Source organism: Apostichopus japonicus, chromosome 17 (assembly GCF_037975245.1).
Source record: "Apostichopus japonicus isolate 1M-3 chromosome 17, ASM3797524v1, whole genome shotgun sequence".
In the NCBI taxonomy this organism is placed as follows: Eukaryota; Metazoa; Echinodermata; class Holothuroidea; order Aspidochirotida; family Stichopodidae; genus Apostichopus; species Apostichopus japonicus.
The window spans coordinates 7,184,462-7,212,453 of NC_092577.1; the positions used below are offsets into that span (position 1 = coordinate 7,184,462).

Sequence of the window (27,992 nt, forward strand, 5' to 3'; positions counted from 1 at the left end):
TAAAATCCGACGGGTAGCAACGAATAGTTAAATCTGTGGAGAAAAAAAAAACATCGAAAGTAGAACAATGATTTAACTTTGAATTTCCTACGATTTTAATTAATGTTTTTTTAAACTTGGGATTACCAACAAATACTGTCATTGAATCCAGAATCTTCGGTACAGGTTTGTACCAGGGGATCTGTATGTACGAGCATTTACAAGATGATACATCAGCCCAGTGGATTAGGTCCTGACCATAGGTGTAGGAACCCAATTGAATGGGGGATGGGGTAGGGATTGTAGCGATTTACCTGAAAATGTAATCCCCCTGAAGCCCCCCTCACTTTTGAAACTCGTGTTTGTCATAAGGAATGCCACTAGTGGTGTTTATCATAACATCGTCTTGAACAGAGAAGGAAAGCATAGAATTCTAACTGTGTCAAAACTCCACAATAGTAATGTTAGGTTATAATCAGGCAAGCTTAGAATGTTAGTCTTATTGACAGAAGCTGAATTTTGTACCAATGATTCTCATCAAAAATATTATTGCAGTTTAGTTTTGTTTGTTGGCAGTGCTTGAAACAATATCAGCATATTGTCTGAATTTCGGTAAAATGTCTTCTTGTTTTTGTTTTTTGGTGGGGAGGGGGTGGGCTACAGTCCCCCATCCCCGGCTCCCGGTAACAATCCTCTCAAAAGGAGTATGATAATCTTTTAGAGGACTGGGTTATGACCTACCGGAAGTGATGTCATCACTACCAAAACTAACGAGAGAAGGCGCATAAAGGGAAGTTGTAGCATTCGTAGTATTCGTATACTTTACAAATGCCCCGAAGTTAATAACTAATGTATTCAGTAATTTTGACATAACTACGTCAGTGAATAGCAATCTGTCATTGCACATTCTTTTACAATTTTTTTTCTTTTTTTTCCACATCAACAGACAGGAGTCATACAGTGTCATTCTTGAACAAAATGATTTTATATACAAAGTTATCTACTGGTAAACATGCCTGCGGTGTTGTCCTGTCGTTGCACTCTTACTACTCACTTCCACAGGTGCTTTTATTAATGATGAACTAAGAAAGCTTACTCGAAGAACCACTTGAAATAAGATACATTTATTTACAGCATATGTTTATCTTCTACTCCATGTTGGACCGGCCTACATACATTTATCTACGGCATTTCTTTACCTACTACTCCATTTAACACCGGTCTACTCAGTCTTTATTTAGCCTCAAGAGATAGATAAATGTATCTACGGCATATGTTTATCTACTCCTCCATGTTGGACCGGCCTACATACATTTATCTACAGCATTTCTTTACCTACTACTCCATTTAACACCGGTCCACTCAGTCTTTATTTAGCCTCAAGAGAAACACTCCAAGAGAGTTCGCTTCGCCAGACCGCGACAGACAATGTACTTGTTATGAATGAGATCTTCAAGATGCATAATTTACCTTACTGTTTTCAGTTTTTCACACTTTGCTATAAAGCTGAGTATTCCATCCAACTCAATTTCTGTCATTTCGTGTCCGTTTTGCTCAAACCAAAGTTGCTCAACGTTCTCTAGTATTGGAATACGAAGTTGAGATTTAAGAACAATATGACTGGTTAAGACATCTACTGACTGGAAAGACTCAAAGAGATATTTATCTACAGCATTTCTTTACCTACTACTCCATTTAACACCGGTCCACTCAGTCTTTATTTAGCCTCAAGAGAAACACTCCAAGAGAGTTCGCTTCGCCAGACCGCGACAGACAATGTACTTGTTATGAATGAGATCTTCAAGATGCATAATTTACCTTACTGTTTTCAGTTTTTCACACTTTGCTATAAAGCTGAGTATTCCATCCAACTCAATTTCTGTCATTTCGTGTCCGTTTTGCTCAAACCAAAGTTGCTCAACGTTCTCTAGTATTGGAATACGAAGTTGAGATTTAAGAACAATATGACTGGTTAAGACATCTACTGACTGGAAAGACTCAAAGAGATATAAACTTGAAACAGGTATCTGTAACGAAAGAATAAGTAGAACGATTATTAATAGTATTTTCATTGATTAATATGAATAATCATCAATCAACAGTGAATTTTACTGAATATTCATATATTATATGTGGCACAATAATCGCATTTTTCATTGTCCAAGTTCCTTTATAATTGTCGAGCAATTTACATCATCTGATCTTTAACAACGTAGTGTTTTCGAAATTATAATTTGTTCTGTGAAATCACATAATCAGAATCGATAGATTTGAGTTGTTCATGTGCACATAATAAATGCTCGTGTATATTACAACAGTATCATGTCACCTCGATATGAACAGTTACTTTAGTGTTCATTCTTCTGGTTATATATTAACGTTGCATTTCATCATCATGACTATAGGAGATTGGCGGAAAATGTTGAATATTAAAACCAGTATGTTTGTTGGTTTCCTTACTTTTGATCATTTCATATATTTTCTTTTATAAAAGATAGATATTTTCAAGCATTTACATAGCGTTCACAACATGTGCACACCATACATATAGTGGCGTGCCTTATAACACATTGCGCTCTACCTTGTAACCAGTTCTTCAGAATGGTGAATTTACTCTATACTATACCTTTTCTCTAGCAGCGATGTTTATCAGTTGTAAAACAGATCTCTGTATCACCCTAGTATCTTGATTCCTCATCTGTAATGTTCTGGAACAGATTTCTCTCAGATTGTCTTTGATTCCATCTACCTTTCCACGTTGTTCAAGTAAACACAACATCACAAAGACATCTCCACATTCTATATGGCTCAGATAATCTAATATGTGTTTTGCACATCCAGGATTTAAGCCACACGCAAATCGGTAAAGGTACTGGAAGGTAAAAGGATCCAAGTCCTCTAGTATTTCGAGTCCTTCGTCTCCATCAGACTTATTATCGGGATCATCAACCTTAGCGGTGACGTCAGACAAATAATGAGCAGCGTACCAATCACAGTAAAGGTTGAGATAAAATTTGATAATATTAGTGGCTTCAGAATTTGGTAGAGTTTCTTCAGTTTGGTTTGATATTCTGTCCTCCTCTCGTAATATCCCAATGCTTATGAATGTTTCAATGAAAGATTCTCCAATCTCGTTGATAAGTAAATCTTTTTCCCACTGAGGACTTTCTGATTGTAACTGAAGGCCCTGAAACGAAAGTCTATTAAATTCCTGGTTGTGTTTATCACTTGTTACAAAGCCCCTGTCCATATTTGCATATTCCATCTTATTATCAAAATGACTATAAAAAGAGCTGATCACGTGACTGAAGAAACTGGTTATGGAGGTACAATGCAATAGTTCACTTTCAGTCTCGTGAGAGAGGTGAGCATACGTAACAAAGATTAGAGGGATCTGATAGAATTCATAGAGGATTGAAGTACTTGGAAGCCATTCCTTGATAACATTCAGTGTTTCATCATCATTACCTGATGTTAATACTTCACGTACGTACCTTTCCTGTGTTTCAGTACTAAATCCCGTTAATCTTACACGGTTGGTCCAATCAACACATTCGTGAGGTATTTTACCTGATCGTGTTGTAACGATAAGTTTACATTTTGGTAAGATTATTTTCTTGATGATATTCATGAAATGATTTGATAGGCTGTGGTGAGGGTACTCGTCAATCCCATCTAGCACAATCACTAAAGAGGTTTCTGCTTCACTAAGTATTTCTTCAATATCATCAATAGAAAATTTAGAGTCTTTGGATAAAACGAAACGTTTAATAGCCTCATAAATAGACGACACACCTGATAATTGTCTCATCTTAACTACAATCAATATGTCTACGTCACACAGACAAGATTCCTCGTCATTAGCACACCACTCATACGTGAGTTGTAAGGTTAGGAATGATTTACCGGACCCTGGTTCACCTTCAATAATCCATCGGTTATCTTCCATTACATTTTTGATAAAAATGTCTTTGAAAGAATCTACTTTCTGCCAGCGATGTTGATGTTTAGTCTGATCTTTAGAGAGATATTCAACTCCTCCCTCGAGAAACAAACGTTGGACTGGGTATTGTTTCTCTAAGAAAGGGATTGGTCGAATGGACCGATATGAATATTCATATTCCGTTTTCAGCTCTGCTTTGAATTGCTCCATACGGTCTGAGAAATGCAAATTAAAGAAAAAGAAAAAATCATATCATCGTAGAAAATAAAATTATATATTTCATATGAACACCTGGATATGAAATTACAGAGGAAGTTATTTTACATCAACAGGTTTGTTCGGGAAGTAAAGAAAAAAAAACGTATGCAAATGAGGAGGGAGAGGGAGGTGGTCGGGACGTTTTAAATAGTTGGTTTGTGCAAAGGGTACCACTTAGCCAATACAGAAGGTTCATAACATTTACAATACTATACTATTATGTGACATTTCTACTGTTGTAATTTCCTAACGGGGATGTCATTTAGAAAAGTTTAGAACATAATATCTGTTCAGAATAGGATCAGTAACACCAATTTCCATCCACATATAACCACTGTTATACAGGCCTCGCAGCAATGTATAAGTTATTGTACATTGCTTTGCACACATGGATGAATGCTTATGTATAAACCCTAACATTAATTTGAATAAGCGTAGGAGCCAACAAAGTAACTATAATAATATTGTAATTGAGCGAACACTTATGGAAGGTAAGTGTGAATATCGAGAAAACGTATCCATTCACAACTACTGAGAAGGGGAAGGGGGGGGGGGGGCGGTGTAACTATAGGAGAAGTAAACGTGCATCTCGCCAGAAGTACATCGAGCTTTTGTAAATCCTTAAACAATACATGTCCTGCTTTTTCGTCAAACTGTTGATGTATATCAGGGAAACTGCCTAATGGATTTGTTCATCTGTAAATCTAAGCCTACTTTTAAGTATGCCCTCTTCCAAGTCTGGTGTTACTAGCGGATCGGACGCAGCGGCTGCATCCTCCTGCCCATCTTCTTCCTTTGATTTTCTGTCCATTATAAATGTTCCTTATATACGTTGGACGTAACTGCTGCAGAGTTTTAGATGTAAACCATGGAAACCATTGAGTCAGTTAAGTTAAGTCCACCTGAGTTAATTTAGGTGAAAACAACGATTCAGAGATATTTATGTAACATCTGCCTCTAATATCTTGATTCTGCTGTTCATAATAATACATATAATTCCTTATTATGCCATACCTAGATTTTATTACTTGTTCCTGCTACGCGCTATAATGAATAGAATTCCATAGTATGTAAAACCGATCACTATATCACAATTTATATTTTTTTAAATTTTATATTATTTTCATCTCTAATGAGGGTAGTCTTGCTCAGTGCAAAAGCACTGCTTTCCAGAGGAGCCCTCAATACAAAATAAATATACAATATTATGCAGTAGAAAAACGGTTAACATCCAAAAACACAAAAAGGACGGCAAAAAGATAGACAAACAAATATCAGACATCTAAACAAAATATATTAGTTTTCATATTGCGTTTAAAATATTAACTTTTGGCAAGCATTTAACATTTGGGGAGATACTGTTGCAACGACCTGCCTCCAGGAAGTTTAAAGGACCTTTTACCATTCCCAGATCTAACAGGAGCAAGTTAAACATTATTAGAGTAGCTAGATCTAGTTATGAACGAATGGCTATCTTTCAGTAGAATTGTATTATCAGTAAGGTAATCTGAAGCCACGCCGTGGACACATCTATACATTAGAATATTCCTGAAATATAATGCACGTTGACGGACATTTAGCCACCTCAATTCAGCAAAAATATCTGTAACATGAAGAACCTGAACCCGGTCAACCAGTTTGTTCGTCGCCGTAGTCCAAACGGCAGAACAATAATCAATATGGGGTACAATTAGAGCGTTGTACAGAGTATAACGTGTATGCTGGTCAACATACCAACTTTGTCTGTTAAGAATACCCAGTTTCAGTGATACTTTTGCAGTAATTTTTTTCAATATGTCTTTACCATTTAAAAAAAAAACGTGCCGAACCACATTCCAAGGTATTTGAATACATACACATTTTCAAGAATATCATTATCAAGCTTTACATTGAGGGGATAAACAATTTTTTTTTATAATTTGAGAAGAGCCAAATGTCATAACCTTGGTTTTAGAAGCATTCAGTGTGAGCTTATCATGTGTTCATTCAATCAGACACATCTTTCAGGTCCAAATTTATGACCCTTTCAATATCTAATTCTTATTTTGAACTATACATGATGGCAGTATCATCGGCATAAATAAAAACCTTATAATTCGAAACTACAGTAGGAAGGTCATTAATAAAAATGATAAATAAAAAGTGGACCTAATATGGATCCCTGGGATTCACCAATTGTAACAGGTCTTGCATCAGATTTAACCCCATCAATAATAGTAGTTTGTTCTTTATTTGTCAAATACTTAGAGAACCACGCCAGCTTATTATCCCGTATCCCATAATATAATAATTTACGCAGAAGAATCTCAAGGTTGACTGTACCAAAGGCCTTTGTTAGATCCAAAAACACAGCACCTAGTAATCTGATTCTGCTGTTCATAATAATACATATAATTCCATACTATAAAACACTAATTTGTTATTCCTTGTTCCTACTACTTGTTATAATGAATATAGTTTCATAATATGTAATACCTATTACTATGTCTTTGGTTCTGTTATTCATAATAATGTATATAATTCATTAGTATATAATATTTGTCTCTAATTCCTTGTTCGGACTACTCGTTATAATGCATATATTTCCATCATATGTTCGGTACTATCTATCTGTCACTCCTGGTTCCTGTTACTCATAATATCATAATGCAGTTATAGACCTAGCTCTATATTATGTGTCATATTTCCCATTAAAATACTCACCATCAACAAAAACTACAGCGGCCATGCTAATATTAGGTCGAGTTGAACGGATTCAGTGACAAAACATATACGACACACGATAACTCCATGCAAAGGAAACATCCAGCAAGTATCAAAGATGGCGTCGATGAAGGCATCGGCATATACATACGGTGTATAATCGGCTCTTGTAGTCAAAGTCCATTTTCGTCAGTTGAAATAATCGCAGTTATGTGTTTGTATAGCGTACTTTTATATCTGGTATTGATGCAAGGGTTGAGTTTAATCTGTACGAAGTTCAAGCTGTGTATTTCTTATTGGACATGCTATGCTATGTGTAATGCAAGCAATGATACCGTTTATTTTTGTGTGATGGTTTCAACTGCAACTTATCAAACTGAAAGCGAAAGAAAGGAATGATTAGAATATAATCTGTGTTTCATATAAGATACATTTATAGTGCTTAAGCAGTATTACTCCAAGTATTTCAAGTAAGATAGAAAAAAAAAAACAAATGAAAAAAATTCATCTATCGATCACCTTTTCACATTATACAAACAGTAGAATATATTCTACTCCCACAGCTTCAGTTCGATAATTGTGAAACATTTTCAAGAAAAGATTAGAACACACTCCAATTATGAACTTTAAAATATTATTTACCTCGTTTGAAACAGTAGGAATAGTCAGGTTTGGAATTCATACGATATTTATATATCAAACTACACCTTGTCTTGTATAACGTGTATCCACATACTGACTAAAATAAAACTATCCAAGTTACTATATTTATCAGATGTCAAATAATAACATAGAAATATTATAAAATCCATACATACCATTTTTGGTAGAACACAAACAAATAACCATTGCCAATAATGAAGGACGGGCTATTGTTCACTGCTTGGTAAAGACGCACAATAGCGGCACGGTATGGTTTAATTTGGCGCGGCGGGGAAGGTGGGTTACTCTAAAACTTTAAATGTTATGGGTCATGTGACTTTCAATGGGGCAGCTACAGAATTACTTTAAAACGCTCCGACGAAACGGACCCTCCGCGAGTTCTCTACAGCTAATGCCAGTTCTTGAATATTTACCAACAAAAGGGCACTTTCTAATTACCTTAATTATGTTTCTTAATTTCTCACCACAAGGACATAAGTAAATGTAACAAAAGGGCACTTTCTTATTGCAAAACTGAACTTAATTAATGAAATGGAGTACCTTTACATTAGCGGTTCTACACAAAACTGGGTTGGGAACGTTACCCAATCCCGGTCCGATTCCAATCATTCCATAGCCCTAAAGTGTACTATTAAAAACTAAGTCGACATTCAATAAACAGCTTGTGATTACTGGAATTAATCGCCCCCACAAGTTGATTTTAAAATCACAAATCACGTTATCGTAACGTGCGTGTAGGAATGTTATGACAATATACAGTATCCACGTGTACCTAATATCATTTCTATACAGCAGTATTGGAAACTACAAGAACAGTTAAACTCTCCCCACTCCCTTCTTTGTCCTCTCTCTAGATCATTAACATAAGTTATTATTTAAACACTGATGAAAAATACACGGAGGTTTTGATGGGACAGCACGAAAACTTATATTTTTTTCTCTCGAATTGGCAAGTGACTCAAAGGATACATCTCGTCGAAAAGGATTAATTGTCGAGTTTGCTGCTTTTCATATTACAACAAATAAAATATGACTTTTTTATACGCCTACAATGGCACGAACTTTATGGATAGGGTGAGGGTGCCTTTGACTCGATGGTAACAAACTTTTAGTTATTTTTATTAAGGTATGGAGCACTTCTCTCTGTGACGCCCACCCACCTTTGATGTTTAACGGGGCCTAGTTGATCTTACCTTATAAGTGTTTAGTTAGATAAGCCAGTGATAATAAATAGGTTTACTATATTATATGATAGCAAATATTAAAGGTCAATTGTGACGAATTGGTAAGATAGGGAGTCAAGATCGTGTCTTTGATTTTGGTTGTATAGCAGTGAAAGGAACAGAGGGCAGCACAGCTAAATAGCACGTCAACATGTGACGTTATGTGTATCCATGATTCATGGCTAGGCTGTACGCTAATGATACACACTTATATTTAAGAGTGTGAGTGACGGGTGCAAAACATGGTATATTGCTTAATAGACAGTTGTCGATGGCCTCTGACATGTAGAAAGATATGTACTTTTACAAATAACTTTTGTAATGTTTTGTGTGTCTTTCGTCTTCTTCTTTTTGGTGACGATTTGGTGTTTTTGTGGCAAGAAGAAATAAGAGTGTTTATATTTTCTTTTTGGAAATCCGAAAGTTTGCCATGTCTCGTACAAAATGTCCCAAACATGGTCGGAGGTATAATGTTTTTGCGAAACACATTATTCCTCTATATAATTCGCTTAACTTAAACCAGACATACATACATAAAAGAACTTACTTTTATTATGTCCTTTCAATAAACTTAAAATGTCTCCAAATTACCATTAATCAATGACAATATTTTTAAAGTCGTCGGTTTTACATTGCTATAACATGAGCTTGACTTTATACATTAGTACCAATTTTGTTATACTATGCTCCATTGTAATCCACAATAAACTTATTATCGGAGAGACCACGCTTATGTTTTCATTGAAAGTTCTTTTTCACGCAAAAGCAGTATACAATGATATATAATGTTGATAACCATACAAATAAATTATTTGGACATCAAAAGAGTTATTCTTCAGCTATTAGAAATGTGCGTTCGTTGCCAATCCCCCCCCCCCCCACCCCTACTCACCGCCGTCATTTAGTCTGTGGTAGTGTAAGTATGTAGCCTGTGGTTTATGACTTACTGTCTTTAAAGTAATTAAGTAAACGAGTGCACTTACATAAGGAGGCGGTTAACGGGACAGTGGTTTGACGACCCTTCTATAGTGTCACGAATTTATCAAGAAATATCCAAAAATAATCAAATAGGTACAAACTTCATCCAGGAAAGAAGAATTCGGAAGCAAAGACTATACAGTATGCCGATAATATGACGTCAAACTGATACAAATGAAAGCTATATACAATCCTCTTCCACCAGCAGTCACGTTCTTAATCCTAAAGCGCTGCATATTCTTTTAGTCTTAGTGATGAGCTTACAACGGCCGTCATTATATTGAGTTACGTAAAAGAAATAGAACCAAAGGTACAAGCGACAAGACTTCGAACGAATTTTTTGTAGATTTACAACGCTGTGAAAATACGGCCGACTTACTTTGCTTGATGCACCATGGGTTAAAAATATAACAATAATAATATAATATTAAATGAAGAAAATTAAATTAATTAATCGTAACATGAATTAAATCATTTAAACTGCTATCATCATCGAACGGGAAATAAACGTTCGAAAATTATCACTGTCAACTAAAATAAGTGGTTACAAGCCTTTGTATGCATATGCTGGAATACGGGAACTTAACGACGCGCAGATCTGTATGTTGTGTTTATAGATAGCAATGATGTAACTCTGGGGATAAGGATCTCTCTGATTTTGATTTACAGCTTAGCTTGATATTTCAACAAGTTCCTAATATCGATAGTTCGATCATATTACACTATAATAGCAATGCTTTAGATTTGCGCATGCGAAATGGTTGTTGTTTAATCCCAGTACATGGATTAAAATATTTCATAAAATATTGGATGATGGAACTAAAGAATAAAAACTGGTAATTTACATTTTCACCATGACAGCAATTTATATTTAAATGATGTTATAATCAATTCTGATCATTAAATGTAATTTAGAAGGTTGGTCAAGAAAAGATAAAAAGGAAAAGCAGTAAAGACTACATCACGTGGTGCTTTAAACATTTCAAATGAAAATTAACGTCACCAAAAAAAAGATTGTGCTTGCCTGGACATTATACTTTCATGGAGACATTTTTTTATTAGTATTGTTTATAGTAAAGAAGCTAATTACACTGAGCTTTAATCTTAAGGTACTACAACGTCGTTGAATTACGCAAAACAATGAATTAATTTATTGCATTAGCGTGACATAGTTCGTTTGATACTTAGTTAAAATCGGTTGTAATAACGAGTTAGGTTTGGCTCTGATTTAGATTCCAAGAAACGATTTTCTTCTGGAAATGATGACTAGCTAATTACTTTAATTACGAAAAAGGAATGAGTCACATGTGAATGTGAATTCGTTCTGGTTTCTGCGTATTCAACACAAATGATAGACAATGACTGCACTAAATAATTCCGCCTCTATCAAGAAAGTAAAGAACTATTGTCTTACCTAATTCACCTTGTTCTAATTTTTCCTTTTGGGCTTAAGTGGTGATTGACCATCGGAAGATGTTCAAAACATCATTTTTAACCATAACATTAATAATACAATTACTTGTTAAGCCGATATTTAAATTTATATATTTATCCAAATTGATGATAATAAAGGTCGTTCAAAGTTGCTTCTTTTATTAAGAAAATAATGGGCTAATTAAAGTTAATTAATTCGGTATAGTGTTTCTAGTTGTTGATGTGACAATAACCTAAGTCTTGGAGAAGTGAACTGTTGCTAGTGTTTTAACTAATACCGTTTATTCCAGATTAGAAATATTAACAAAGACTTTCATTAGAATGTGTACTCACATGAGATGACGGGAGGTCAACGGGACAATACTTTGACATCCAATATCATCTGTTAATCTCCAAAAACTTTCGGGAAGTCAGGAACTTAGGTAAAATTACGTACGAACTTCATCATCTGAAAAGAACTAACGATATGCTATAGAGTATCCCGGTATAAAACCAAAGTTATCCTCTCGAAAAATTAAATCCACCTTCATAAGGAATCATTTTCTCAGCCCTCGAAAAAATGTATAGGTCTCTGAAAACTATTGATCCTGAATTCTTGGTACATAACTTTGGGTTACAAAATCATTGCGAAATAATCACAAGGTAATATCCTGGGATATTGATCCAACGAGAATAGTATTGCACAAACATTTCCATGGATGAAAGTATTAGAAGGTTGCAGTGTCTTATTGTTGCCTTTGAAGTAAATATTAATTAACTAAATGGTTACACTATCACCAGCAGTCCCCGTACGTTTGTTATTGTTGGATTATATGCACGAGCAACAGCCTATTCAAGCTAAGTTTAATTTAAATACAATACTGTATGACCTGTATTGTTCACAAAGCTAAAGCCACCAGCGGTTTTTTTCTCATTCAGACTGGGTTTTTACTCGTATTGTTATGCTAATCTTACCGGATGTTTCCTCGCATGTCAACATTATTCCTGAATCACGTGTATTGTAAAGCAAAATACACACTAATGATATATTCTAGTTTCACTCTGTCGGAAAAAATTGGATTATTGCTCAATGCCGGTCTTGTTTTGAACCGGTACTCCAGGTTTTACAACTGAAAATGAAAGCTCATTACCAGCAATAAAATTGGATTTTGGTTACAAATCCGACCAATAATTCGGTTAAATAATCGAGGTTTAGCATTGTCAATGAAGATTTTTTTGACAGATAATGCAGGTTTATCGTTTAAAATGATGGATTAAGGACCAATCGACATACTTTTAGAAAATCTTGATCGTCGTCCTGTTTTTAAATTCAATACATAGACACAAGTTTGTTCTTTTACTCCTAGCATAACTATATCATTCAAACTAATGTACTAGACAGTTAGCCATGTAAATGAATAGTTGTATTCACAACCTATACACCAAACCAAATCGGTTATAAAAACGAACACCACCCCCCCCCCCTTTCCGATGAATGGAAAAAGCTTTAACGGTGGTAAGCTGTGTATTACTCTGGTTCCACCTTTGTTTCTCTTGATGTTTACATCTATATCATTATGTTATTTGAATACTTATTATTGTGAACATCAACAATTAACGAACGTCATGGCAGCCCCTTCAATCTCAGATAAACATGGACGGTCCATCTTCGTATAAAGAATGGGATTTGACTCGTATTGTTATGCTAATCATACCGGACGTTACCTCGCATGTCGAGAGTGTTCCCGAATCACGTGTGTGACCGACCCACCGCTCAATATAACAACTAAATTATGTTTTCTATTTTTATTTTGTCGGAAAACTTGGATTGTCCCTCGATACCGGTCTTGTTTTTACCGGTTCTAGATTTTGTCATATGAAAATGAAGTTTACCGGCAATAAAATAGGATCATCAGTTATAAATCAGACCGATAATTCGGTTAATAATCAAAGTTTTTCATTGTCAAGGAAGTTTCTTTGACCGATAATGCAGGTCTATCTTTCAATATGCTGGATTAAGGGCCGATTAACCTGGATAATCGTTTGTATTCATATATGCCAAATCTCGATCGTCGTCCTGTTTTCAAATTCTGTAAATAAACACAAGTTTGTCCTTTTACTCCTCGCATAACAATAACATTCAAACTAATATACAGTTAGTCTGTTAATATTAACCAAACCAAATCGGTTATAAAAACGAGCTTTTACGGTAGTAAGCTGTGTATTACTCTGGTTCCACCTTTGTTTCTCTTGATGTTTATATCTATATCATTATGTTCTTTTAATATTCATTATTGTGAACATCAACAATTAACGAACGTCAGGGAAGCTCTTTTAATCTCAGATGAACATGGACGATATAAATAATCCTACCACCTTACTCTGACTTTCCTGACCGTACTACACAGTCTTTATCTTACGGTACCTTTTTTATAAGCAGACGAAAGTTGTGCCCTTCCCCAATGAGATGCAAACTTTATTGTTCTTAGAGGGCGCTTGTACGCTTTATTCACAGAGAAATGAGAACTGTGAGGCGATCAATGCTGGTATTGTTAAGACCGGTACAGCGAAATGGTTCACTTTGAATGCAACATTTTTTTTATTGTTTTTTTTTTTAGATGGACTCTTTCGTTGTAGGCTTGGTAGATTATTCTTTGTTTATTTAAAACAAATACTTAGATTGATTTTGATAAATCTGTTTTTTTTGCTTCAGGAATACCAAAGTCAATTGTTCGTTGAAATTGTAAGGAGCAATTCACACTAACAGTAAATTAAAATTTGGGTGTTTGTAGTTTATCTTTAGTTCTTCAAAGGATTAATTAGATAGACAAATATCTGGATGACGACAGGTTGCAAGCTTTATCAACTTAATTGATAACTCTCATTAAACGACTTAAAAACAAGATACCATAATTTGATTACTTGCAATCTTACTTTGAATATACTCTGACGATTTTGGTAACATTCTTGCTAAGTCGTAATACGGCTGCTTCGTGGTTTACAAAGAGAAGAACACTTTCTTTTCATCACAGTTGTGTAAATAACGTTTTCTTAAGAGTAACTTCAGGTAAATTATGATATCAGTACACGATGTAATAAAACATGCAGATAGAAGGCTTGTAAACGAAGAAGTAAAAATTTACACTAAATTCAGATAACATAAATGTATTTTATCTTGTATTATTAGTTCAAACAGTTTATTTCTTATCAGCAGGTGTACGGCCACAGCCACACGGTTATATTGGTTGATATTATTATTATAGGAGTTAACGTTACATGGCCTGGCTAGGGAGACGAAAACAATATTACAAATAAGCACACACGTACAATTTAAAGCGTCGTTAAATGTTAAATTATTTTTACCATAACCTAACCAAACATGATGAGGTGTAACATTTTTCCGGCCACAGAAGCCTTTCACACCCATGCCGTTCCTGTCTCACCCTCGAAATGGATCAACTAATTTTGTGTGTTATAATTTATTCTTGGTTAACATTGTTTCCCGCCAACTCCCAAAAGAGGGGTTAAAATATACTTCACATACGTCAACATTGTTTTATTTTTATTTATATAGTAAGATATTGAACCGAATGTAGCCCCATACTACAGATAAATAATGGAACTTAACCACGCCAATGCATCCACCCCCCCTCCATTCCCCTTCCTTCCACTTTAATCTTCCCGTGTAAATTGGTGGTGCTGCATATCTTACACACCAACAGTTGATCATGACGTCATATATGCTCATGATTCAAAATTCTCAACCCCCATCCACTTCCCAGCAAACCAACTAACTTTCACTCGTGCTAAACTTGAACTTAAGTGCGTGTTATACATTTACGTGTTTATTATCAGTAGGTGATATTATTAAACACTGACAAAAATTAAGATCAGCCAGCTTTCCAGTCAATTTTTTTCGTTATTCAACCAAATCATCCTTATCGTCATGCAAATAGAGAGAGACCTTCGTTTTGTCAATCTTGAACTTTTATGTGTGTTCTGTTGTATTTGTTTATTAATTTAATGATTATGATCAGTACGTTGACTGATTCAACACATACAATATTAACTATAGGAAAAATGATTACCCTATCATTGAACTTTGTATCAATCTGATACTATCGCCTGCTTAGGATGAATTGCCACAATCTGTCAGCTGGCGGTATACCATGAACTGCGCTGTTAGCGAAAATATATATCATGCACTGTAGACCACAAAATTACACCATGAAGGATAAAATAAGCCATTTACTCAGTCATTAATATGAAACGATACAGAATCATACATTAAGTTCTGCCTTTGAATTACAGATAAAAACAAGTCTTTGGAGCAGCTAGCCAGTTCTAAACATATTCCAGTTTGGTTTGACTTACATCAAATGATATTTGAACTTACGTAACTATAGGCCAGAATCATACCTAGTTTATACATATTATCTACCGGTTTCACTACATTTCTGTCGAAGGTCATCTAAGGTCAGGCGGGACAAACACTTGTTTCTAGAAAAGTTTGGGATGAACGTGAAGAGAAAGTTTCAATTTAAAGCACACAGAGCGATAGCGACACTTTTATCAGAGAAAAATTTCTTTATCTCAACCGCAACTATAACAGCCTTACCTGTTTTGAGAGTAACTGTATAGCAATAACCTTCTATGTGATATTGATGCAGGACAGACAAGCTAGTACATAGACTACATGTTACACAGAGATAACACTGCTGACAATATTTTTCTGATTAGTTTCTTTTATTGCTTCTATTGATATTACAATATTAATACATAACTGTAATTTTGTTATAAGATTCTACGATATGAACTAATGATAAAGGAACAGATAAATGGGATGAATGAGTTGTAATTGTATCACAATGAGACACCAGAATCGCCTCAACGAGACAAGTGTCAATTACAAAATAAAGGAATAATTATTACCTTGGAAATATTTAATATCACAAACAGATACTGCAACGTAATGATTTCTTCCATATTTATCTGTTAATCTGTGTTTGTATAGTTATGTAAATATTTTCAGTTTTGCGTGACAGGGCTTGGGTTATATTGGTAACCTTTATGACTTTTACGACCTTTATGACCTTTTTATGACTTCATAATATCCAATTGGGTTAAAGCAAATACGACAGAAACTAAATAACAATTAAGAGATCATGAATATTCATTAATCATCAACCAGTACCATTAATAAAAAGAAGCAAAATAACGATACAAGAATAATAAAAGATATGTATGGAGAGCCGATCATTGCATTTAAGAGTAATGTTAAATATACATGACATTATATTCATTACTATCATGTTTAAAATCTCACTATTATACGTCAAAGTCACGTGTTCCTATTGTCTTCAAAGAAACATCATCATAGATAATAATAATGGAACAAAGAATTGGGTTAAAAAAAACAATAAATGTCATGGTTATTTAGTAATGTCTAAGACAATGGTTTAGTATGATTTTGAGTAACACAATCAGTGGTTGAACGGTAGACAGCCAGTCATTGTCATTATGATAACATTTAACAATATTCTTATAATATACACTGTATTACGCGCGAGTAATATCAAAGATTAATTCATAATATAAAATAGGAGGAACGAAGGAAAGCAACTAAATCTTGAAAGAAAGTAAATTTATACTAAACGGCTGAAGTAGAATGAAATCTAACAATTAATGACTAAATATAACAATAATTAAAGCAAGTATTAGATGTAGTCTTAGAATTGTTAAAAATCGAAGGAAAATATTTGAATATAAAGATATCAAGAATATCTGATAAATAAAACCAGTAGAATAATTTATAAGGCGCAATAAAATAACAATTAAGTTGTCCTAAAATGCATTTAAGATGAAAATAAAAGTTGGGCCCTGCCAGCCCAAAAGCCCAAAATGGGCCCGGAATTATTGGGGTCCAGATGGCGTACATGTAGCAGCTATTAACCAACAATTGATGACCAAGTTTGGCTACAACCCGATTTACGGTGCGGTGTTGTTGCTATGGAGAGAAAATGTGGGCTCAGATGGTGCCAAAATATAGGGACCCAAAAATTCGGGCCCAAAGAAGTTGCCCAAAAATGCATTTTAGTTGAAAATAAAATTTGGACCCACCAGCTCAAAAATTGGTCCGTAATTTTGGAGGGCGCAGATATTAACCAGCAACTGTATACATAATTCGGCTGCAATCCGACTACGGGTTGCGGAGTTATTGCAATGTAAAACGTTTTACGTTTGACACCATAACCTTATTAATATTCATCAGGTCAGCGCTACAAAAATTGGGCACACCTTCTTACTATAATACATCTACATAACAAGTATGACAAATATGCATCACTCCGTTGCAAGTGTCACAGACTCATACATACACGCACACGCCATCACTCTAGCATATATTCCTTTTGCCTTCGATAAGGAATCAAAACGTGTATGCACTCAACTAAACATTTTGCTGTCAGTGTGCAACTAAGTCATTTATTCAGTCAAATGTAAATTTTCCTCTACACTATTTAGGATTATCGACGTTACAGGCTCTTTTGAGTCAAATTATAACGAACACGTCAACAAAATATAGCAAAATTAAAAGTACTCAGTCAATAAATAACAATAAGATATCCATTAAAAGCTCTAACAATAATGGGGACCTGTCTACCTCATTAATTTCTTCCTATATCGACGTTATAACATCATACCTGGATAGATTGAACTTATTGCGCATGATCAAAGCATCCTTAACTTGATTGTTACTTACGAAGAGTAAGTGTTAACACTAAATGTAATCTTTTATCTGTTTGTTTGTCGGTGAACTATTTTGAGCGTTCATGCCATTTTCTTCGTACGCTGATTAAATCAGTTAATACATGAAATAGGATATGCCGTAAAATTGATAATAATAAACTTTTTTTTTTTAAATGATGATTTTGAAACGGACAGATCATAAATGAAATGAATTATAAAGCGAAGCTTAAAATAATAATTAGATAAATAAAATGAAAAATATTGACTGATACGTAATATACTGAATATACATTTGTTATTTGAAATCATATAATATGACGTAACAATGACGTAATCTTATTGTATTCGTGTAAAGAACGATAATACATAGGAACAGAAAGAAATTAAGAAATGTTGACTTAGAACAAACATTAAAAGGAAGAACGAAGAAAACGTTGAATCATGCACTCCCAGTTACCGAGTTTATGTGGAAACAATTTGTACAGATTTTACCCAATGTATTCCAAACATGTCTGCTTAAAAATAGTTTAAAGGTATTGACAAACTTAGGAGTTTCTTTAATGCTCTGAGTAGTAAATCGTTTGACGGGGTGAGGGGGGGTGGGGGTGGGGTTCGGGATGAATCATATCATTACAAACAATTGGACCACTAAAGGATGTTATACCCTGTACCGAGGATTGTATGGAAGCCGAGAGCAGGTCACCAGCAATACCTGACCAGGGAAACACTAGTAGGTGAACCAAACATTTCTTTCATTTACCCATGTAACGAAGACTTTGTTACATATTGGGGGGGGGGGGGGTGGGAAATCAAATTATAAAAAAATACTGCACATTACCGTCTAATTCCAATTCTACGAATTAGCGTTCTGGTGGTGGTGCAAATGACTACTATAACATCTACTTGGTCACCAATGTGGTGGGTACGTCATCTAACCCCTCCAACATACACGCCCACCCCGCCACTCCAAATACACACAAATAGTAAGATAGGGATTGTGATATCTTTCTTCCCTCACTCAATAGTTGACATCCAAGAGATAAATAGTCTCCTATACTGATGACGTAGTGGGTGGCGGATGACGTCATTAGAATATTGATTGGCTCTTAGTAATTTGAATTTGGCCAGTAGAACATGAATTTTGCTTTGAGCTGTAATATAGAGATAACATGATATATATTATTTAAGTTTGTTATCTTAATAAATGGATCGAGCAAAATATTTATTAGCAGAACAATGGAGAAGTAACACATGTGCCCAACCCGCAAACAAACCCCCTTCCCCCACGGAAATAGTGCCGCAAGTAATTAAACCAACCAGCTAAAGAAAACGCCGCCACACGTGATAAAAGTTATTAAACCAACTAGCTAAACAAAACACCCGACACGTAATACCAGCAACCGACCGGTTTGACGTTGTCCTCTTTGGTCACATAAATAATGGTGGCGCCCTCTACAATACCTTTGTTGTCCTCGTAGGTAGGTCTACATAAGGAATGGGTTTGCTCTGTAAGAATACTATACTAACTATTGGTATTATGCATAGGAAATTATTTGTTACGACGACTTTGTAGAAAACGAAGTGGAACAAGATAATGCCGCTTTAACGTGTGTTTATTGTGACCTAGCTGACCCCGACATCCTTGTTGTTTGTTAATCCCTTAATCTGTATTTCATTTTCCTCATCCCGATCCCCCCCCCCCCCATTCAATTTATAAATTCCATTTTACGTCCCTAGTTAGGTCACAGATGCCAAACAGCTGACGAGTCATGACCTTGCTCAGATTTAACTCTTTTCTTTTCCACAGAATATGCTGTGTGTGTCGTCAATGGAATGACGTCACCATATCACACATAGTCGTTTCCTTATTTAACTTCATAAGTTAACTGACAGTTTGTGTATGTTAGTATTAAAGGAAGGCTCACGATAATCTCTCATTTTTATCCGTTAATATCCATAATATAATGAGGAAGGGTTGAATGATACTAATGGTTATCATAACCGTTTTATTGATAACACAGATGTTAGCAGATAAATAAATGTATATCTGTTTCAAGTTATGACCTTCTTACGTCTAAGCAGCGGAAAGGAAGGTTGTGTATCCACCATTATTACAATAATGAACACATACTTTTTATTCAGTTTTTGAACTTATCACTCATCTTCATATACTTAAGCAGGGATCAGCTTGGTTATTATAAAATATAATAAAACCAATTACAGTTGAAGTAGGTAATATAAGTGATCATATAAGATTAGAAAATCACAGATATAGTAATAAAAGATCTGGTTCATGATGGAGATTTTTATTTAATATTTTAAGACTTTACAATTAAAAGTAGCAGACACAATCACTGTTAACGAATACAATGTTAAATACTAAGGTAGAGAGTAGTCAGCTGTATGGACTTACAGTTACTTGCGCCTTGCCGAGTACAACAGGTGTCTCACATTACTCCTCTCATCTAATCCCTAAACAAGAGGAAAAATATAAGTAATTAATATGTATAAGATAATACAGAAACAAAGACAATGCAGTATAGTTAAATGTTGTAAATATTCATCATTTGCATCCATATAAGAAGTGTTATCTCAAAGATAATCGATTAAACGAAATTAATTTTTACTTCTTTTTAAATGTATTGACCTTTTTTCCAGTATATGTTTTTAGCAATCATTGCAGGGGATTTCACACTAGTATATCTTGTGCATTTTTTAGTATTGAACATGATGTGCAACTGGAGGCTAAAACCATGAAACCTTGGTCACTAATACCATGGACTTTGAAAGACTAGTTTGTGGAGGTTAGATTTTTATCAAAGCTCAATTGTATACTTGAATTTAAAAATACGTATCAAAAATAGCAAAACTGAATAGTATATGTGAATTATATATGTCATATCACTATGACTGAACCAATATAACCCAATGCACTATCACATTGGTACCATACAGTGAAATGTTCCGTCCTGTTCTTAAACTGAAGCGATTCACACAGAGATCATTGTAACTAATGTCAATCTTAAAGTTTTAAACCAGAGTAAAAACTGGGTGGTGCTGTAAATTGGTAGCATGTGCTATTAGGATTGCAGTAAGAACTAAGGATATATTTAATTTCCAACAAATAAACTGAAGTTGTTGGGATTACACTTATCCTGAGTTCTTACTATAATCCTAATAACACATGCTACCGATTTAAAGCACGATCCAGTTGTTACTGCGGTACAAATGAGTTACAGTAGTTACTGTGTTCTCTGTTTATATCGGGTGAAACACTGGTCTCGTCAACCGGAGTCGCCATTTTCAAGTCCGACAATTCCTTCTAACTTTGATAAAATCGTTACATAGTTATATTCACGTCACTTAGTCTTAAATCGTTTTGAAGGTAAACTGAGTTTGCTCTATTAATGCGGTTGATAAATGTTCAGCTGTTTGAAACCCATTCGATCCAATGTTTTGTATGAATGTGAAATGAACATACTAGCTCAGATATATTGTGATGGTTTAACTTGTGCTATCATGACTTTAATTATTAATACATATTATTTTGTCAAAGGCAATGTCGTCTTGTTTCTTTCTGTGTATTTCCTAGCGTTACCTTGTTCTCCACAATTATAATTTATCAAGGATTATAGTCATTCAGATTTGAGGTCGATGGTGATTTATAAACCAGTCAAGATAACTTGGTTCAGTGCCTTCGGTTAGAGATGGAGAGATGGGGTGGGTGTAGGGCAGGGGTAAGACTCAGACCACTGTTCAGTTGTACACACAGTGCTGCATGTTCTCACGGTATAGAAGCACGCTTTAAAGCCCTGGTCAGAGGCATGGTTGGGCCCGCGGACATACTGTCTATATAGGAAGTCGTAAATCCCCCAAAATGTATCTATAAAATTGTTCATGAACCCCCGGAAACCCAATGCGAAAATAAATATACAATTATTCTGACCGAGGATCACTGTTCTGTAATGATATTCACAATCATAATACACTCACATCCCCTTCCCGCAGCATCCGGGCATCTGTGGTTACCATAGTGCCAATATCTGGAAACCTGTTAGTTTGCATGTAATATGCCTATAGTAACAGTTAGGCTTGAGCTCGACTTCGTCTAGCTCGATTTATATTTGACAGAGAAATTGGTGAAACTGAATGAAAGACCACGATTTTTCGTTGTTTTTAGTCAAGAGAACCGATTACTAATATTCACAAGGGCGTAGGAACCGCGGGGGCTGGGGGCGCCAGCCCCCCAGTGCAAAATGTGGAGGGGCGGAAGTATCATTCCGCCCCCCGCTTCGCAAGTCAGAAAACCCCTTTTTCTTTTCCAAATGAGAAAAAAAATCTCATTTGGAGCACCAAATTGCATCTAAGGACTGGTGAAAATACAAAATGAAGTTTACAAAATGGAGTGGGTGTTGAAGTGTGCTATATTGCACCAAATTGCATCTGAGGCTACCTGGAAATGCAAAAAATTCCAAAGGGGAGGGGGACACCCCCTGGCCGGCCATCAGTCTTCAGCCCCCCCACTCAAAAGTACCTTCCTACGCCACTGAATATTTATGTTTATATCTTACACAATGTGTTTGGCCAAAGAGGATCAAACTCAAAATCATGGAAAACAGGATTTGAAAGCCAGATTCCTTTCTAATAAGACTTAGATAATTTCTTACACATGTGTGAGGTTTACCAACAGGAAAGTAAACTCAGCTAGCTGGCTAGTGGCAGCGCCTACCACAAACTAAACTTAAGCATTATGCTGATGTGTATGTTGTGGGAAAATGTATGACGTGATCCCTCAGAAGCACGTGATCCCTCAGATATTAAATATTTATTTTTTATATTGTTTCTAGTTTCCTTCTATTTGGTATAACTACAGCTTGGTATGCTAACATTCCACAGTGAATGGATTCTACCCCGGGTAAGTCATTTTATGCCACGGTGGACGCCCTCGTATCACAATGAATAATAATGATACTATTATACCCCAACAGAACCCAGTAAATCATCTTGCTTCTAGACACATTCATACTCTAATAAACCAACAGAGCGGACCAGTTTATAACTTCAATTTCAATAATCAATTCCATACTGATTACCGGTTATGTGATGACGTATACGTCCTCATGCATCCATTCCCAACCCAACCCTATGCAGATCGAATGATTCTAATAATTAAATATCAAATAATACCGGAGTATATGAGCGATTTAAGTATAGACTTCTATAGTTAACCCTTTTGTGTAAGGAGAAAATTGTTACACTACGGTAACACTGCTGAATGTTCACTTAACAATATATGTTTACTGTAACAAAAAAGGTTACTTTTAAGATGTTTTTGCCAGTTTCTTTAACATTCAATAACCTGTGAACATTTATTTCGCGAAGAAATGAATTAACAAAGGATTTACTACAAGAATTTAAGCATTTAAAAATGTTTTTTGATACTTTTCGGACTAGTAACGAATTATAATCTGCACTTCAGCAAAGTGAAATAATCATTTTTTTCATCTGGTTAAGCCGGGGGGGGGGGGGGGGGTGAAGGCTGGCATTTTTAAGGCGATATTCCCATTTTGTGTGAGTGAGCTTTCGGCTTGTAACACACCATAACATCTGATTAAACCTTATAGTACTAACATGTCTATCCGTTTCTTTTTTTTTTAGCATGTCCTTGTGTGCGGAAGGAAGATTATTAAGGCCGCATCGAAACTTGACATTGAGAACAGTGCTATCATCATTATCAGATATAAACTTGTAAGTTCCATGTCAGATACACGTCAATTATAAATCTTTCCTCCCTTATGAGATACAAAGTTTAATACTGTTATTTCTTTGTTCCACAGTAATTAACACCTCCTTGCCTGTTAATGAATTACCGTTAATTATTAACAGGAACTTAAAAATATGTCTCACTTACCTCTTCTCCTGGTAGATTACCCTTTTCGTCACAGGGCTGAAGGGAACAGAAAGGTTGTTATCATATATGTTGAAATGTGCTTCAGAAACATTTAATAAGGCGAAGCAAAATATGTATACGTTAGGAGATACGTATCTACAATATCGAAGTAAACTATTCCAGGCAGGTAAACGCACATCTTTATAAATCAATATAGGAGACAAACTCGTCACTTTAAGATGCACGGACTAAATAACATAATACAATTATCAGCTTTATAGGGAAAACAGTCTACTAGCTTTAAACCAGTCATCAAACACTGAGTGATGTCATGAAACATGGAGTGACGTCATAATTATGAGCTTCTCACTGAGATGATCAGATGAATACCATGGAACGAGAAGATGACGAGAAGGGGAAAAGAGGGCAGCATTCAAAGATAGAAATCAGAGCATCGTTGTTGGATCGATGTAATGGCCAAAATAAAGCAAAATATTGAGTAGCCTCTCCACCTTCGTCTTAGATATTCTGTTTCTGTGGTATTGTTGATCGTGAAGAGATATCCATGAAAGTTTGCAGTTGTATGATGAACTCATAAAATAAGAGACACAAGGGGAGAATTAAATAGACTAGTGTAGATCTGTAAACATTGAAGAAAGTCATGAAATACAATGAACACCCTGAAAGATGTTTTTCTTTCTAACTGTACCCTGTGTGTGTATGTTTATTGAAAGTTTTTACATGCGCAAATAATCAGTTTCGCAATAGTTGACTCTCTCTGTCCAACTTAGGGTGGGAAAATTTAGACCAGGAAGCAACGGCTGTAAATTTATGAATGTATACACTGTAAAAATTCTGAGGAAATGTTTCCTTTGTTTGTGGGGAAAGAGTTTTCCCCTAGCAGGGTTATCTCAATTTTCCTTAAAAAATGGGGTAGAAATTTAGAATGGGTACTTTTCCATCCATTAAGGGAAACCGAATCATCCAATCGCTGTGCGTTAAACTACTGTTAACCAATCAGTCTGAGTAGTACTACTACTAGTACTAGCAGTGGCTTAAGTAACAGTACGCCTAACAAGTAATGATACTAACGTATAGGGCTCAGTACGGTTTCCAAGTTGGGGGGTCGCTTTATTGAACGTACTGTTACCAGCGTGAACTATGTATTCAATCTTCTTTCATTTTATCAATAAATGTTTCACCTCTTCCTTCATTTATATTTATTGCCAACATTTCTAGCATTTGTATTCTGGGAAACGGTGAGTGTGATGTTCACAAGCAATGTCGTTTATCTCTGCACTCCACACACAATAGGCAATAAAAGCCAGTTTCTGATATGATATTAAAACCACAAAAAGAAGAACAATGTTGAATCGGGCTGCTTCGCATCGGTCACCATCCTTTGCATTACCAGTCCATCCTCATTTCTGTCCTAGAAACTACAGGTATTTAATGTCCTATACACATTAGTGTACGTGGAACCGTCGCAGAAACATTGACCTTGATAAATTTGAGTTAATAATTGAGTAAGATTGAACTTAGAAGAAAGAGTTGCAAAAGTGGAATTTTACAATCTCTGTACTTTACGATGTTTTTGCTACAATCTGCTGGTGGTAAACTTGACCGTTAAAGGAATGAGAAGGACTTGAAAACATAATGTTACTTCAGTCCACCAGGGAAGAGTAGGTTTTGTAACAACAGATATCTATGGCACTACATTTTGGGACACCAAATTATCTAAATCTGGTTAAACAACAAATAGTTCTCTGATTAGGAGCAGTCACGTGATTGTGACAACTGACAACATATCTAGATATCTTAGTAAGTTGCAGGGTATCCAATAATTCTGCGAATATTTCACGGTTCGGTCAATTTACAACCTATGACGTAATAGACAGCTTTAGTCAATGGAAGATCAACTTCTCCTAACACCGAAGAAAACGAAGAAAACGAACATAACCAGTGAGTACCAGGGAGACTGCTACAAAGACAAATATGCAAGGGCAGCTACAGTAAGCTACAGGGTCGGCTAAACGGACTGTTCTTATGACTGTTGTATGTGCAATGATGAACATTTGCCGTGACATTAAATGAACATAAACAAGAACGATGCAACATGATTGACCACATTCTACGGTTTCATATTTAATGCACATCGAGACGGTGAAGTTAGACCCCTAAAGCAGGATATGTTCATTACATTCCTTTAGGTAAAGACATTATTTGATTAAGATATTTGTGAATGTCATTCATTTTTACTACAGCTAAGTTTGGTTTCAGAAGATTAATACCAATGTTTTCACGAGGATGTATAGTGGTATGTTGGAAACATTAAGCAGCGTCGGTTATGTCAATTATGTTGTTTCAAGATCATACATGCTACTAGTGTTCTACTAAATGCTGAAATGATATGCTCGGTTGTTATTTATCATACCAATTCTCATGATTTACTTACAGAATGTTATTACAAAAATACATTTTAAAGATATGTAAATAAATTTGTAAAGTCAAATTTCCCATACATCTGTTCCTATTACTAACTTCTAAGTTGTCCACATCACCATCCATCACCATTCTGTGCATTTGACCACTCGCAAAATACCATAGAAATAGTTAAATTTAATTGATTAGCCTATTACTTGATCAAGACCAATCATTTAAAGTAATATATCTATTAGTGTTAAAATCATGCATGGAACACCCACGTCTCACACCAACAAAAACAACTAAAAAAATATCCATGTCCATGTCTATTTGAAACCAGGGAGCTGGTACAGTAAGAAATAGGGTCAGTTAAACGGTATGTTACAACATTAATCAGGAGTATGGCTGTTAACGCAACAGTAATAATACTACGTAAAAATACGTAATAATAATACTATGTATGTACTTAATATTATCACGTCCGTACGTGATACTTATTACATACGTACGTAGTAATTTTCACGTACGTACGTAATACATACCACGTACGTACGTGGTATTATGACATGCGTAAGTAGTATTATTACGTCCGTACCTGATTATAATTACGTACGTACGTAATACTTTTTTTTACCACGTCCTCTCTAGAGCTTTGTACTTTCACAACCCCTCAAAATAATAAGACGGTATATGTCAAAAATGATTGGCATATACGTAACAAACATGTCATAAAGTAAACCTTTTAAATGTATCTTTAAAATATTTGTAATACTATCTCACTGATAATCTCACTGATATGGAAGTTGTATACGAGTGTTTCAATATAACTAATCATTGGATGGGCTGAATAACATTCATGAAAACAATGCTCGCATATAAAGACCCTCCACACCCCTCCCCCCTCCCCCATTCCCAGTTCTAATCTCTTAATTTTCTCTTCTTTCTTACACGGCGATCTGAATTCCGCTTTTCTCTGAATGTCGCAAAAGATTACGTTGCATCTTTACAAACTGAAATTACTAGAATTTGGTATCCTTCACTCATTGCTGTATGTTTACATGTAGTGACGGCTGTCTCGAAATATGTTTTATAAACACAATAAGAGTGATATTGTCCATATACTTTAATCTTATTGAACTATTCGAATATTCTCTATTAGTGTATAAGGATACAGTATTGTAGAATAGAGCTGAAGTCCCAGTTTTTCATGTTTTGTACGAAGTGTATATTATTTCAGACATTTCTGATTTGAAAATATATTAAATCACATTTAGATGAAGTAATAACGGGATAATATGAAGAAAAAGTGTTCCAATTGAAGACCTGAAGTTGTTCTATTTAACGTTAGTTTCGTTGTCCAATTATCTAATATTTTAATATCTAATTAATATAAAAAAATGACCTTGTTGCCTTTATTCAAAGTTGATTTGACAGTGGTAGAAGAAACTAAAGAAAAGTAATCCCAATTATAAGTATTACTTAAATGATTATATCTCACCTCCTGGAGGGTGAAATGGACACCACGTAACTAACTTTAAAACTGTGGTATCATTCAACAATCGAGTAGTCTGTAAATAATTTTATTGTGTTATATTTTCAGTATATATATAGTACATAAATATACATAAATATTCACTATTTTCTGTTGAAGAAGGCTTTTTTCTTCAATGCTAGCAAAATATTAATACAGTCCTGATTTAAAGTGGCCATGACACGAAAATTTCAACGTCTTTTGAGCATGTTCTCTAGAACATATATCAACCATTCTGCC

General features: G+C 35.1%; 2 protein-coding genes across 4 annotated transcripts in view; both read right to left on the reverse strand.

Moving 5' to 3' along the window:
* Positions 1–1,770: 1,770 nt before the first annotated feature.
* The window catches only part of LOC139985127 (uncharacterized), a 163,500-nt gene continuing 137,278 nt past the window's right edge, over positions 1,771–27,992 (reverse strand). The window contains exons 1-4 of one of the 3 annotated variants that reach the window (XM_071999359.1): positions 6,884–7,185; positions 4,895–5,082; positions 2,606–4,137; positions 1,771–2,006 (exon numbers count right to left, since the gene is read on the reverse strand). In XM_071999359.1, the coding sequence (XP_071855460.1) occupies positions 1,794–2,006; positions 2,606–4,137; positions 4,895–4,991 (1,842 nt within the window). In that variant the 5' untranslated portion in view covers positions 4,992–5,082; positions 6,884–7,185 and the 3' untranslated portion in view covers positions 1,771–1,793. Of the gene's footprint in view, positions 2,007–2,605; positions 4,138–4,894; positions 5,083–6,883; positions 7,186–27,992 lie in introns of those variants that run through there. The other 2 variants (XM_071999360.1, XM_071999361.1) reach the window with 2 other exon arrangements.
* Positions 18,713–27,992, reverse strand: part of LOC139985122 (NLR family CARD domain-containing protein 4-like) — a 346,343-nt gene continuing 337,063 nt past the window's right edge. Inside the window, exons 7-9 of the mRNA XM_071999348.1 lie at positions 23,819–23,854; positions 20,321–20,379; positions 18,713–19,058 (exon numbers count right to left, since the gene is read on the reverse strand). Of these exons, the coding sequence (XP_071855449.1) occupies positions 20,323–20,379; positions 23,819–23,854 (93 nt within the window). The 3' untranslated portion in view covers positions 18,713–19,058; positions 20,321–20,322. The remainder of the gene's footprint in view (positions 19,059–20,320; positions 20,380–23,818; positions 23,855–27,992) is intronic.